At 45.3% G+C, this 15,902-nt stretch overlaps 1 protein-coding gene across 1 annotated transcript; it reads left to right on the top strand.

Annotated features, from left to right (window-relative positions):
• Positions 1 to 450: 450 nt before the first annotated feature.
• Positions 451 to 4,461, top strand: TICAM2 (TIR domain containing adaptor molecule 2). Its single transcript, XM_072860941.1, is given in 5 exon segments — positions 451 to 639; positions 3,981 to 4,079; positions 4,082 to 4,230; positions 4,232 to 4,343; positions 4,345 to 4,461. Coding segments are annotated over 5 exon segments (666 nt in total).
• Positions 4,462 to 15,902: the final 11,441 nt, after the last annotated feature.

The following is a 15,902-nucleotide window of genomic DNA, read 5'->3' as shown; positions in this document are numbered from 1 at the left end:
TTGCAGCCTCTTCTTGCTTGTTGCTTGTGCTACAGCCCACCCTCCAACATATCTCTAGGGAGAAGAGTCAGTTTTGGCTCTCTGAGCAATGTTATCCCCATTACAGGTGGGTAAAGAAGAGAAACACCTTTCAAAGACAGCAAATGACACATTTTCTTGGTTTTTATTCTTATTTTTATGTCAAACGCATCTTTGAAATATTCTGGGGATATATTTATCACATTATGGGAATACAGGATGGCTTTACATAACTGCAACTTTCAAACATCCTCCTGAGAAACCTTAAAAGTTACGTACCAGCAATATTCTGTCTTCTTCACTTTTCAGAAGGGTTCAGTGTAAAACATGCTAGATATTTTTTCCTGGGGAATCAAACCAACAGGATCTGTTGACAAACCTCTTCGGCGGTGTTATTGTCAATGGCAGTCTCTCTTGGATGGTCTAGGAAGGATGTCCTGGGAGAAGCCAGTTGACAGGAGGATGCTGTTTGTGCTCCTTGGCCAAGGATATGTGTGTCAACATGTTCCTGTTGACACAAAGAAGGACTTTTGGAAGAGGTTCTTAAGGTTGAAGCCTCCACTATCCAGTAAGATGATGAGACATGGTTCCTCCATGGGAGGACCTCCATTACCTGAAAAGGTAATTTGTGTTTTCTTACACATAGGTGAGCTATTGAACAAGACAGACACTGAAGGTCTGCATGTGCAAAAGCACTCCTCATTAAGGAATCAGATGGCTGCTTTTTGCAGCCTCCTAGAGTACGAATGCCTTTTGTGCATGGCCTGTGAGCACACAGGCCGATGGCAAGCTATGTGAGCATACACAGAGTTGATTGATAGTAAACTGCTACATGGGATGCATTTCTTCATCTGCAAACAGGATCCTGAATGACACGGACTCCCGTTCTTGAAGATAAAGCTGGAAGGAGACTTGTCCTGATGAATGGAGCTCACATTTGCTACAAAGGATTACCATTATTCACAGAATCCACTTTTCTTTCAGCCTTTCTGACATTGATAAAAAAAGATACAGACATATATAGTAAGATGGAAATCTTTAGAGAAGGCAATTGAGGCAATGCCTTGGAAGTCTGCTCAAATATTCTTCTAGGGGCTGAAAACCAAAAAACCACTCTTTTTCAGAAAATTGTTTTTATGAGGGAGGAAGGGCAAGGTAGTTCATAGGTGTATAAAATAATGCATAGGACAGGATGATGTTTGTCTGTGACAAACAGACTCATCATCCAAATCAGTTCTCCCTCTCACACACATACTGAGTCAATGAACATTGTCTTAGAGAAGACAGGAGATCTGACTTCTTACAAGCAATTCATTATTTTTCTAATGTGGAAAAAGATGCAAAATGTTGCATTTTTCTGTGGTACAAGACTCTTTCTTCCATATTCTCTGAGTGAGTGTGGTTTCATGCTTTTCTCTTCTTGACAACCTTCATTCTGTTTTCTTTCCTGGAAGTTGGTCATGCTGCCAAGAGAGGGCAGCAACGAAGCACAGAAACTGCACGCCTGGCCCTATATTAGGGTCACAGGAGAATTTAATTTAAGGGATCATTAGCACAGAAGCTCTGTGTCTTATGGTAATTACTGCTCAATGCACTTAGCCCGCTGCCAATTCATTCTCATTGCAAAAGCAACCCTCTGAATTGTTTTCCTCTCTTTGTGTTTTCTTTCAGACAAAGGAAATAAGCTCAAACTTCTGCTGAATCATTTGGAAATAAGTTCTGTGCCATGGGAGCATGGTCAGACAAACACCAGGGGCTGCTCTGGGGATGCTGTGTAGGAGGCATAGATCCCACACCTGCATTTCCACTGCTTTAGAGGGGACTGAAAGCATGCGACAAACAAGTCCACAGCTATTTTACACCTTTATTTCCATGTGTAAGACATTTTCATTGTTCATGCTGTCACATTCCTACTGCAGGATTATAGATTGCTCTGCTCTTTAATGGGCAGCATTTTGTCTTAAATCCACCATTCCTGTAAGATCCAGAGCCACTTCCTTCACGTGTAAGGCTGCATGATCGGATCACCACGTATCCTTAAAGATATGTATATTCCAATATTTATTGACTTGATCCAGGCTGAATCCACTTTAGAAACAAAAGTAACCTGGTTGGTTTTAATTTGGATAATTATTTTTACCTTAAAAAGACCTGCAGTGTTTTGGCCCCTGCCTCTAGAGGCAGTCAGTTCTCCTGCCCGTATTTCTGAGATTACAACATTAAAATGCAACATTGACAAAGGACTTTTGCTTAATGAGGAAAATGTCATGGCCTGATGGAAAATGGAGATAGAGGGAGGCTCCGCGTGGGCTTTGTCTTACTGTGGGACAGAAGTGCTGTTTCTCTCTGGGGCTCTGCTCTTCCCACGTCAAACACGGACACTGGCTCTTTACCCCATCACTGGAAAACACCTGAAGCTCTACTGATAAAATGAAACAAGCATTTAAAGGCAGAAGAAGAAGAAACCATCCCCAAGCACGCTGTGTGGAGCCGAACAGGGTTAGAAAGGTGGGAAGGCACGAAGTGCTGGATGACTCCTGCCGCCTGTGCTATACTTAGACTTGAACGGACTAATGCTGGCTTAACCTTGTGCATAAAAAAAGGAAAAGCTGTGGGTCAGACTGAGACCTAATTGTGGGAGACCTTGGCGGGCTGCTCAGGGCAGGAGGAGCTGAGAGAGCACCAAGCCCACAGAGAAGGTGTTCAGCCAGTGTCAGAGCCGGCTTTGGCAGGGGAGAAACACCTGCGGTCCCACTGGTGATCCTGCCCATTTCTCCTCAGCCAGGAGGCTGCACAGCAAGCAGCATTTTAGGGGAAGGACATTAAAAGAGAGGATGGGAAGCACAGGGAATGGGAGTGGTGGAGTTACAACAAGCAGACACTTCTCTCTGTGCAGGTATCACTGCTCTTACCGTCCAAGCCTGATCCTGCCTTAGATGTCCTCTGTAACCTGGGCAAGGGCACTGACACCCAGATTAATTTAAAGGCCAGTTCAGTTGCCTAAATTCCCTGGAGGGTATGAGCCTTGGCTGCACTTTCAAACTACAGCTAAATCAGTCTGGCAGCTGCTGAAAGCGGCAGGACCCCTCCTGCCCCGCTCTCCCCTGGGGGCTTTGCTCAGGTCTGTGAGCGCCGTTAGCAGAATTAAAAAACCCAGCTCATCCAATTTCTTTGCACAAAGGAGGATGCTCCTGTAAGTTCAGCTCAAGCTATGCAAATGACGATTAAAGAAATAAACAGGAATGACACAGCGAAAGGCTGGCTGTTGAGTTTTCTGCAGGTGCTGTGCCTTGTATCACCTCCCCAGAGCTGCCAGCATCGGCTTCATAGTGCTGCCGGCAGCCAGGCAGCCCCTGTGTATGACCTTCACTGATTTTGGCTGGGGTGAGAATGCAGATCACACAGGGGACGAATGAGGTTCCACCCTGCCATCCCTATGCCAACATCTTCAGCAAAGCACCTCCCTTTGCAGGATAGGAAGCACAACAAGAGCTGGACCCCCCTGGATGGACTTCTCCGTTGGCAGCGGCTGGTGGGTCTCCATGGGAAGTGCCTGGCAAGTGCTCAGCATCAAGTTCATCAGCAAAAAGGGCTGGGAACTATTGAACTTGAGTATCAGCTTTTCTCTCAGCATTTCTACCTTTTTTCACTAGCATGAGTAATAGCTTCCTCCAAACAAGTTTGTTATTTAAAAAAGGCAAGGAATTATTTTTTTATATTGTCCTAATGCTCAGTAGCTCTTGTGCTTTCTTCTTTCTCTTTTTTTTTTTTTAAAGAATAACGAAAACAGACATTAGTCACACCAACAAATCATTGTTAATGTGTGTGTTTGTTGTACTGGGCAGTAATAACTCCAGACAAACCACTTTCAGCAGAGAGCAGCAAAAGGCTAACAGCTTGAGCACAGGTCTAAGAGACTCCAAGCCAATTAATGAACTGTGTGGCCTCTCTGCTGAAATCAGAGAGCCCACCAGCAGGGCTTCAGGAGTTTGCAGCAGTAATGAGACTACGAGGCTGTTTTCTGTAAGTTTGTGATTCTGCGTGCTGACAATGATGCCATCCAGATGAATCCATCCAGATGCAGAACCTCCTGCAGAATAGATTTTGTGTTAAATCTGGAATAATCTTTGCAGCGATACCTTGTAGTGAATGTGTCTTGGAAAATTTAAGTGATGCTGTGAATGGCTCAGCATGGACTATTATGCTACTGACAAAATTTTCTGAATGGATCTTGGTATGTGTTTCAGTCTTACACCTCCTTTGTCAATGCTCTTAACAGCATAAATTACAACTCTGTGATACCTGTGAGGCCACTGAATAACCCACTTACCCAGGAGAAGACTGGTTTTTGCTTTGCAGGGTGTTAACGCACTGTAAGAGGATAGTCCTGGCTTTGCAAAACAAGTGGAGAAAAATTTCCAGGAGTCTACATACAGGCAATAGTGAGAGACAGGGAGGAAAGGATGAAACAGAAACTAGAGCACTTGTCATGGTGAAAAACAGCGAACACAGACCGTGTTTAGAATAAAGCAAAAGTTATCTTCTTTGCTCTTGTTTTAGAAAGGAAGGGAAACTCTTCTTTTGGCAAAACTAATGGTAAAGTTAAGTACCACTGAATGCATGCCATGTACAAAGGCATGCCTGGCACTGTGGCTCCTTAGAGGTACAAAATGCTGCCAACCTGAAACCCTAGTTATGTTTGGCTTTATCTTGTGATCTCTGCCAGATGCGCATTGTTTTCCATGAACAATGCACAGCTCTTTACATCTTGTAGTTGATACTGAAAAATGTCAATAAAAGGCGAATACTAGTCATCACAATGAAACCAATACATCATGAAAAGCACTCTATGAAATATGCTGCTACTTTGAGAAATTGACATTTCAAAGACATTTTAATTTTGTTATATTTGGGATTTTTTTCTATATAGAAAACATTTTCTGATGTGCTTTGTTATTTCAAGAAACATTTTCTCGGCTCATTTTGACTAAACTTTGCTTGGCACATGCTTTAAGGGAAAAAATTAGACAATTATATTTGAGAGAACAGTGTGGGAGGCTGTGTTTGTCTTCAAGGCAAGTGTTCTGAGCTCAAGCTGGAAAAGGAGGAGAGCCACAGAAATGGCATTGTTTTCAATTACTTGCATTTTGTGCACTTCAGATATCCTAGTTTTTAAGTATGTTTGAACAGTATGTATGTATGATTTAAGACAGATCTTCAATGTCGCTTTTTCCTTCTGTACTTGATAGGACTGCTAGCTGTGATTCAGTAAGCCAGCTTGCATTAGATTTCACTATAGTTTTGTATTGCTGATGTGGAATGTAATTACTAAAAATAGCATTGGAAATCTTTGCTTTTTCTGGTGGAAATTAAATTAAACATGATAATTTATTATTTTCTGAATGACTGAAATCTGGCTGTTCCAAATGTAAGGACAGTCAGCTCTGAGCAAAACAATTTGTTCCTTGCTGAAGTGAAAAGGCAGCGAGAGGGGCTTTGGTGTCTGGATCAGCGTCGATGCCATGCTTGTGGGAGATAGCTGACATGACAGCTGTGCCATTGCTTGCATGCGGCGTGATTTTGGACACAATGCTTTGTGTTCTGCCTCTGTTCCCTGTTTTGCAAATAAGGAGAATAACAGCTATGTATCTCTGTCTCAAAAATTTAGGGCAAGAATCAGTTATGAACACCCCACGTGCTTCATCCACGCACAGGCTGTACCCTTCTGCCACAGATTTGTGGAGCCACAGGGCTGCTGGGTGTCCACAGCCCTTGCAAAGTGCCCTTGGTGCAGCCGGTCACGGTGCCTGGGATGGCAGAAAGCCCTGAGCAGGGTAGGGGGTTTCTCAGTTAATCGCCCCCAGTGTCCCCGACACTACGAGTGATGCCCATCGACAACAGGCAGCTGCCTGCAGGCAGAGAGGAGCTTCTGACTCCAGCGCTGGGGAACAGGTCACCATAAGAGGGGGGACAGGCCTCTGCTCCCCTCTGCCCCCTTGCCATGGCAGGGTGGCCAGAGCTGCTCGAGCTCCTCGAGGAGACCCACAAGCACCGCAAGTGTGGGTGGAGGTTTTCGTCTGTGGGAGGCTTTCGGAGTTCCTCTGCCAGTGCTGATTCATTTAAATGCTGTCTACAGTATTTTTTACCTTTTTATTTTTCCCTCCAGTGTAAATGTGCTTTTTCCTGTGATGTTTAAAATGGTAAACATAAGACAACCTGTCTACAGCATAGTCTATAAACCATACTAATGGGAGGATTATGCAAAGAAGACAGAAGGAAAAGAGAATGGGAAGAAGTCTAAGAGAAACAGGAGGAGATGTGGTCTCTCCTGGGCTGTTACACAGCTAAGTGTTTCCAAAAAGGGAAACCAGTTCTCAGGCTTGGACCAAACCTCAGCAACCCAGAGACTCCTGTTCTTGAGCTACTGAGCTGCTGTGTGTTGTTGCTAGTTGTTTCTTCCACCTCTATAAAACTGTTCCTTCTAGCTGCTCCCAGGAGACACCAGTTGCTTTGCTGGTGAGAAGCCCATACTTGCAGGTAATATCCTAGTGTGCAGCTCTCAGGCAATGTTTGGGGGTTAAAGTCCACAATTCATTTACGCTTTAATATTGTTCTCTTCCAGTAGCTAGTTCAGAAAAAGTGTTCCCACAGTGTGTTACTGTCTGCTCATAGTGCTGCATACTGCCTGCAAGAACCATGTGGACAGCTATCATCTTGTACGCTAGGTGCCTACAAATAAAAATTGCCATCTCTTTGTCATGCAGAAACGTGTGCCTTGTCACTACTGGTCACTGCCCATCCTCCTGCCCGTCTTACCAGGATGCTTAGTGTGCTGCCCTGCCGGCTGACGACTGCCTGGCCATTAAGTGAGGATCTGCCAGGGAGTTGCAGACTCCAGCCAAAAGAAACTCCTGTTACTTGTCTTAGGCTGCATTCGCTGCCGACTGCAGCTCTGCCGTACCTCTCCCGGGCAGCTGCCTTCATGCTACGTGCAGACTTCCCCGAGTGCTGCAGCGGAATGCAGCACTTAAAAGGGTACGGGGGGATACTCTGGCAAAGGGAGGAAATTTGTATCCTGAGCTAAGAAAAGCCTAAGAAATGCATCTGTCATCCAGCTGTGACCTGCCCCTGCTCTCACACTCATGGATGTGAGTGCTGGAAAAGCAAGCTGGGTGACCTTACCCCATCTTTGGTACAGTAAAAGAAAAACAGTTCAGGAGTTATGAGCATACTGCTGGGTGAGCAATACTGCACTACAAACCAAATATATGGAATTATGTCTAAAGCAGAATTACTACTCTCCGGGAGAAGCCGCAGCACTGTTGCCATGGCTATCATGTTTGCAAGGGAGACTCTCGCCTGCATCTCGGAGGACTCTGCAGCCAGAAGCCTCTGCACTGTCTCCTCCCTCTGCAGGTCCCAAATGTCACCCTGATACCACCTCTCCCCTTGGTACTCTCTGTCCTGGCAGAAGATGGGGACAAGATGCTGGTCAGAGATGGGGAGAGACTTCGGAGATGCTGAGCATCATGCTGGGCTTGGATGAAAGGCTCCTGGCTCTGGGTGGGGGTGGCTGCGATGGTCCCCTGGTTCAACAACAGTGTTTGAAGCAGGCGCCTTATTAATGGTTGGAAATTGGATGTGCCCGAACAGACAGGGAAGGGGAGTGGTGAGACTGAGGGCTAGGACAGCAAGGCAGCTTTCTGGCATCAGTCTCAGACCTCTCTCCCCACAGTGGGTTAGGTGCTTGGAGACCTCTCCGTGCTTTGCCTCGTTCAGCTGTTAAATAAGAACAGCGATCCTTATGTCGCAGAAGACTACATATATTTTATTTACAAATTCTCGAGATAGAAAGCATTGCGCAATGGGAAGTAGAGCTGACACACTTCATATGCCTAATGGTGTATTTGGCTTTCTCTGCAATAGGTTATTAGTGATTTTGAATTTTCTTTTGCTCTGCCTGAAGGCCTATAGAGACTTCTGCAAAAGAAACTGACACTTATTAACTGGAATAAGCCATTTTCTGGGTTTTTTTCCTCTTAAAAGTACAATCCTATTGCAAAATTCCTGGCACTTGTCTCAGATGTTTCCCAATCAACTTGGCCTGTGGAAAACATGAAGTCTTGTGGCTGCCACCTCACCCTGCACTGCATTCATCCCTTAGAGAAAGGGCAGGGTAAAAGCAGCAGCTCTTCCTTCTCAGAAAACCATCAATATTTCATTTGGCGTAACCACTAAAAGGGGAAAAAAAAAACCCCAAACCCAAAACTGAGATAAGGCAGCTTCTCCTCAGATTTCAGTGCTGGGGGTGGTTTGCCTGCGCTCTCTGGCTGACAGCCCGAGTTGGGGGGTACCCAGGGAAAGAACAGTGCCTGAGCACCCGAGATACTAGTGGCATAAATCCAAGAGATTTCTAAATCTTAAATAAGCTAAGGCAATCTGTGGAGAACAGTTTTAATAAGTTCAGTGCAGTTAGCATTAAAAACCAAGCAAACAGCTCCAATCTGCTCTAACTGAATTTTCTGAGGCATGCTTGTGAGTAGCCCTAGTAGTGTATTTTAGTAATCCAGCCTGCAGAAGAAAATGGAGTAGATGCTCATATGCTGCAGCACTGGAACAGGCAGCCTACATAAGGAGGGAATTGGTTACATGGATGTCTGTTGCAGACTTGCTCAGAAATGTGAAACCTCGCTGTTCAAGACAAGTGCTGGAGAGCTTGTGGGGTTTCCTCAGGCAGGTTGGGCGTCTGGAAGGGAGGATGTGGGGCAATGCCCAGGGGATGGCTGTGGCCAACGGCAGCTCCGCAAGGAGAAGAGCCACTACTGAAATGACACTGGTCTTTCTTATCAGAAAACCACGAGACAGACAGGCAGAGACACACTGGCGCAAGGGAACTGAGAAATTCCATAGCTGAGCCTTATGTCATTTAAAAAAAAAAACAAACCCAAACCTCTACCTCCTGACCTAGAATTAAGCCAGGCCTGGAAATAGTTTTCCTGTTAGTCCATACCCTCTGTTTCTTCAGGGCCAAGCTAGAGTCAGCAATCAGGGGCAAATTAACAGAAGAGTCCCTAGTCATGATTTAATAGGAAACTACTCCCAGACATCGTTTTGCTAAGAGACCATGCACTTGCCTCTGACCAGCTGCTTATGGAAATGGTTAGAAGGCAGAAAATGAGAGCAGAACTCTCCAAAGCACATATGCGTGTGACTGTGAGTACGCACACACACACCCACGTGGCCAGAAACCGCTGGGAAATGGGATTCTTTGCTACAGACAAAAATGTTTCTGGATATATATGGCAATGTAAAAGGTCACAGCTAGTCTGAACTGCTCTGTGCCTCTGCAGACTTCCAATGACAGTTACAGCTGCAGATGACTAAAATGTAGGGACGCTTATAGCACTTACATTTGAAGCCAAGGACTGAAATACTACCGGCATGCTCCCAGGCACTCAGCAGCTTCTGCAGAAGCTGCAGCCCGTGGCGTGTTGCAATCCAGACTGTTGCCTAGCACTTGTACTCTGTTTTGTTCGCTCTCTGCACTTGTGCTGGCTGGTGCTTACGGTAAATGGAGTATTTTTGATTACCCCCGCCCCCCCCCTTCTGCTGACATCTATTTGAGGTAAAGTAGCTTTACCACATAGATGTTTGCTTCCAACCATTGTGGACCCCCTGGAGCCTTTTGAGCTTTCCATCAGCCCAGAGTAGTCCCTGGCCAATCAGCTCCATAGTTTTTCTCTGCAGTGAATTAGCGGAGAGGTCTGTACAATTGCCTGGGAGTTAAATATGCGTATTCCCAAGTATCATGACTAGCCTAGTAGGTTTCGTTGTAGGTGAAATGTCTGTTCTATACTTGGAAAGCAGAGGATGTTATGTATCTTTTATTCCACCCACTCTGGAAATCTTGTGAATTCAATAGCTAAAATTCTGTATATCTTTACCAACACTGTCGGGCCCGCCCTTTCCTTGGCCTGGGAGCAAAGAAAGGGAAATAACAGGGGGATAATATGTATATGGTAAAAAAAGGGCAGCAAAGAGGCTGTAAGCAGCCTATTCTGGAAGTTTCACATCTATAATATACCAGAATGGGTATAGCCTGTGGGACAGGAGAGGCTTCTGGTGTCACAAGGGCACAACCTGACGTTTAACTGAGCAAAGGATTAGTCAAGCCAATCAATTGTAAGCAAAGTCACAGCGCCTGCCCAACATCTCTCTGGTAGAGGATCACACCATGGCAGAGCACAGTTCGACGCCAGCGTGGCTAGCAACATAGACATGACTGTCTCTACCTAATAATGGCACAGTTAAAGTATAGTGAGCTAATTTTTAATGGTAAGCTAATTTTTGATGCACTTGTTATCTACAGCTTAGCCAACTGCTGACTTAAAACAACTGTACTGATGAATCTCAGATTATTTTGTAAGTTGCAAGTGTTTCTTTGGCAGACAATTTTACTCTGGCAGTTGCTTTTGTTATATTTAAATTCTGCCATGGTAAATTTACAAGTTTTACTGCTCAAGATCTGTTATGCAGCTTAGGGCAGCCTCTCCCAAAATGCCAGGCTATTGCTACTGAAAAGGCACTGTATGGTTGTGCACTGGCTAGCAGGAATGTCTTTGGATGTATGAATTCAGATGTGCAGGTCTTTTACAATACATGCTAGGGATTGCCAGGAGAGGAAGAAAATCGGGTTTGTCTTCTTGGAGGGAAATTCAGCTTTCATAAGCTTGGCAAATACTGACCTAAAAGCTAGGTGCATATCTGCCACTGATTTTAATGACAGAAATTAATTTCTGAAAATTGCAACCTCTGTCAATGTACTTTCAACCTCTTGAATTAGCACCAGAGGCAGCTGAGAGAGAGGAAAGGAAATTTTGCAGCTTGCACATAAAATACCAGAATAGTGAGAAAAGATGTAGGTTAATTAGACTGTTTAAAACCCCTGAACTCTCTTTATGAGGATATTTGTAAAATTGCCTCATTTGTACCTTTTAGAAATACCCAAGTCATGTGGAATAGCACCTGTCTCCTGTAGTATATTTCCATTACTAAACCACTGTGTTTATTTTAGGGAAGTTAATCTAGAAACTATTTCCATTATATACACATACATACATACATACATACGTACAAATGTATAACTTAATAGCCTATAAAATTAGTATGATTTGTACAAGTTTTTTACAAATTGTAAACAAACTGATTATAGTTTTCTTCTTATTTCCCTGTTTTCATAGTACAACTAGAGAAAATTAGTGAGCCAAATATTGTTATGGATACTGGGGTAAAACCCTGGCTCAGCTGACTTCACTGGAAACAAAATGTCATCCTTACACTCCAGGGTGAATAGGCAGAGACGCTTATTTCCTCTTGAGAAATGAGGTACTTCCCAGGACCAGACTTCTCTGTCTTGGTCTGTGTCCACAGGCGGGCTGCAGACGGTTTCTGCTGTCAGCTGTGGGTTAAGTGCCAAAGGACAAGGAAAGCTCACAGCTTGCAGGAGTTCAGCAAACCTGCCAAAACTTTTCACTTCCTGCAGACTCACATCTCCAGCCAGCTCATAACCTCTCTTACAATTTTAACACCAATCTGCACCAAGTTTCTCTGCTTATGCAACAACTAATGAATTCAGTTCCCAGAGTTTTGTTGACAGGACAATACAAGCAAGAGTTGCCAGTTAAAGAAGAAGAAACTTCATCATCTGGCTTGCCCACAGTGGACTTGCATATGAAGGGTTGGGGTTTTAGACCAAAGGGTGAACATCTGGATCACTAATGTCATCCAAAGTGAGCAATCACATTTTGGGAGACTTAGCCTAAATATGCAGCTACCTCATGCGTGCAATCTCCCCAACCCCAGTGTGTGTCCAAGGCCCGAGGTGCTTGCTGTCCTGAGGGAGAGAGGGATGTTTTGCGATGCAGCACGCACAGACATTGCTCGGGCTCAGGCAGGGTGAGGAGGTGCTGGTGGTGCCTCGAGCCCTTGCCCCAGCCCCGGGGCGCAGGTTTGCATCCCCTGGACGGCTCACATGGTGCAGGAGTCTCCCACTGCCGCAGACGGTGTTCAGCCCCCGGGCACAGATGTTTCCAGGGTGGGTGTCTCTGTCAGCCCTCGTGAAGCTCTTCTGCTTCGTATGAAAATGCATAAATATTAATGGATAAGAGCAAGTGACAGCGACTGCATGTAACATCACAGCCAGCATCAGTGCCACCACTGGGGTTGCCAGAAGTGTGGGCAAGCACCGGCAGCCAGGAAGGAGCTTTACTAAGGCAAGTTTGGCAGCAGATAACAGGAGTTTGCCATCACTACCTCCTTGCCTGGTGGTCAGGGTGCCTCAAGGAAGACCTAGGATTCAGGCTGTGCTTCAACGGGTATTTCAGTTTATTGAATAATTTGGCCTCAGCTCACATGCTGGCATTTGCCCACAAATGCCTCAGGCATCTCTCTGCTCAGCTCGTCATCTGCTCTGGATCCCCTTCCTGGGAGCCTTCCTGATCCTATACCCCATATTCCCTTCCTGACCTAACTCTCAGCCAGCTCTGTGTAGGGGACTGAGTCCCAGTTTAGGTAAGACATGAGCTACATACACCACACAGAGCAGCTGGAGTGCATGTCCACCTTGCAAAATGGAACACATAGTTTTCTGAGTTAGCTCAGGGCCTAACAGAAGTATAGTCATGCTGGGAATACCACCTGGTGCATGATGAAAAGCTGGAGAAAAAAATTGAGTAAATCACCATGTCAATGTAGATATATTGCTTCTGGTGCCAAAGCTAACAACTGAGATGTGGCTGAGATTTCTCTTTGCTGTATTTCTGTATATAGCCTGCCTCAAGGAGAAAGCAAGCTCAGCACCATCCTCTTCTGTCCTTTGGGACACAGGGAAAAAGAACTGAAGGGATGAAACTAAATAATACAGCACTTCACAACCAGATCTCTTGCTGAAAACAGAATTTGGCTCCCAAAATGTTATCAATGGCAGTCCTGAAAACCCTTCCACTGGTTCAGACCAAGCACTCCATCAAGCATTGTCTGGTGCCTGTGAGTTTTCCCTTATGGTATTTGTTCATTTGTGCACAAAATGAACACCTCTTCTTCAATCTGGAACTAAGGCTGTGGATTCAACAGTAAAACACTGGTCTGTGAGACACAGGAGCATGACCCAGGCACCGAGGGGAGGACCACTCCACGCCAAACCGTAGGTGTCTGCAAGGTGGTAGCGCATTAGCCCCTCGTGTATGTGACAAATCTCTTCTGCTTGTCTCCTGTGAATAGCTGTGGGGACAAGAATACCCTGAGGTGAGAACTAAGTCATCACAACACATGTTATTATTCCACTTAACACAGTTCTCCATTTGCAGCTTTCAAAAACAGAGAGTATACTTGGGGGGAATAAAACTGCAAAACTGATCAAGCATCAAGGCTAACTGGTCTTTTCAATGGTATGGGCTGCGTTTGGGGGCACCACCAAAAATCCCAGTCTGACAACAACACCCCTCTTCCCCTTGGGCATGGGGCCGTTATTCCTACATCCAGCACAGGGCCACAAGGGAGGGGGAATTGTCCAGACGAAATTGTCCCTGGCACCGTGTCCCCACGCTAGCAACCAGATAGACTGGCTATGAATGATTAAAGTTTAACCTTAAAGAAGGAATCGGTATCTCTTGTTTTTCACAATGCTTCAGGTACACTGGGTCAAAATATTTGCTTTTTACCTCTGGGAAGCAGGGCTTAGGTCCATTCTGGGAGACAGAAAATAACTGCAGTGGGGAAGCGCTGGCTGGTGCCATACCTGGACCCATGGTCGTCGGTGCTCCTCTGGAGCCCGGTACTGCCGAGCAAGTGCCACCTCTGCGGGGCAGCGTGGAAGTGTGAAACGTGCAACAGTGGTCAGGATGCACCCGCATTGTCAGACCTCCTTAAGTCCACTCATGTCCTGAGAATGGCCTTTTATAAAATATAAATATGATTAAATAATTGTTGAAGACATATGTGTATCGAGGTATGAAAGAGAAGCAGCAGGGCACTTGGAGAAGTATAAATCCTGTCAAATTTACTTTAATAATTTATTTCTCTGCTTAATTCATAGACGCCTACACCTAGTGACTCTAAGGTAGATGTATGAAATATCAAGGCAGATCTATTATTTGCCACAGGAGACAGAGATTTTTATTTAAAGAAGCCCAGTGGTCCGACAGTCTGTGTGCCTCGCAGCTGCGTGCCAGGGTTCATCTTCTGCCATGGTCCAGGCAGGAGCTCTCTGCAGAAGCTGTTCCTATTCCCCTCTGGCCTGCCTGCCCAATTTTCCTCCCGGGCACCCTGTCCTGGGACCTTGGCCTAACTCAGAGCCGGGAGAGAGTGGGAACATGCCCATGTTTGACATCTGTAGAAGCACTGCTGCATCCGCTACTTTACAAGTGAACAGGAAGCTCTCTAGTTTGCAGGCCCTTCAGTGCTGACTGCACTGCATGCCACCCACCCTGAAAACGCGAGGGACTGAAGGGGAAAGGTCTGTCAGATTATCATCTCCATGTTCCCTCCAGCACAGAACTGTTCCCTACAGTACCTTATTTATATGATTTGCACAGCCCAGTCACAGATGACTCTATCAATGAGCTCCCACAACTTCTAGATTATTTTTCTGGCTTGACAGAGCCACCCTACCGGGATATTATTTTTGATGCTAAGAATGCACTTTCCTCCCTTCATTTTCTTCCCAATTGCTGTTGACTAAAGCTTGTAAAACTCTTCAAATAATTCCTCTGTTCCACTCACATCTCTTGAAAAAGTTCTCTATTCTTCTTACCTCTGCTTACTTCTGATTTAGCATTTACACACAGCTACATCTTTTAATCTCTCTCCATAACCTAATACCACCAGCTCCTTAATCATTTTGATTGCTCTTCTCTAAATCCCTGTCAGTTTGTTTTCATCCTTCTGGTTCTGAGTTTCACAGACAAAGCAATTGGCAGCCTTCTTGCTAGCACAGGCTACAAAGGGACACACAGCAACCCAGGCTGTGATGTACTGCTTCTGGACACAAAATTGTGAATTGCACTGTTTTATCTTTTTCTTCTTGTTTTTTTTTTGTTTGTTTGTTTTGTTTGGGGGGGTATGGTCCAGTTTGCATTGCAAATTAATGTCCAAATTGCTGACTCTTAATGCCCATGGGTCTTCTCCAAGTTTGTTTCTGCATGTGGTCCCTCCTTTCTGATGCTTGCAGATAATACACTTGGTTGTGACAGAAGTTACATTCCCTTGCTCGGGTGCAGCTCTTTTAGCATTGTCCTGGTTTCAGCTGAGATAGAGTTAATTTTCTTTATAGTGGCTGGTGTGGGGCTATGTTTTGGACTTGTGCTGAAAACAGTGTTGATAATACAGAGATGTTTTAGTTGTTGCTGCACTAGTCAAGGGCTTTTCAGCTTCCCATGCTCTGCCAGGTGCAGAAGCAGCTGGGAGGGGACGCAGCCAGGACAGTTGATCCAAACTGGCCAAAGGGCTATTCCATACCATAGGACGTCATGCTCAGTATATAAAGCTGGGGAAGAAGAAGGAAGGGGGAGACATTTGGAGTGATGGCGTTTGTCTTCCCAAGTAACCGTTAGGCATGATGGAGCCCTGCTTTCCTGGAGATGGCTGAACACCTGCCTGCCCATGGGAAGGAGTGAATGAATTCCTTGCTTTGCTTTGCTTGTGTGCGCGGCTTTTGCTTTCCCTATTAAACTGTCTTTATCTCAACCCACGAGTTTTCTCACTTTTACTCTTCTGATTCTCTCCCCCATCCCATCCGGGGGAGTGAGCGAGCGGCTGCGTGGTGCTTAGCTGCTGGCTGGAGCTAAACCACGACAAGCATCTTTCTCCCTTTTTACTACTATAGGAAT

The sequence above is a fragment of the Ciconia boyciana genome, chromosome 4 (assembly GCF_034638445.1).
Source record: "Ciconia boyciana chromosome 4, ASM3463844v1, whole genome shotgun sequence".
Lineage (NCBI taxonomy): Eukaryota > Metazoa > Chordata > Aves > Ciconiiformes > Ciconiidae > Ciconia > Ciconia boyciana.
The sequence above is the reverse complement of the archived record's forward strand: the minus strand, read 5'-3'. Positions and strand labels throughout refer to the sequence as shown.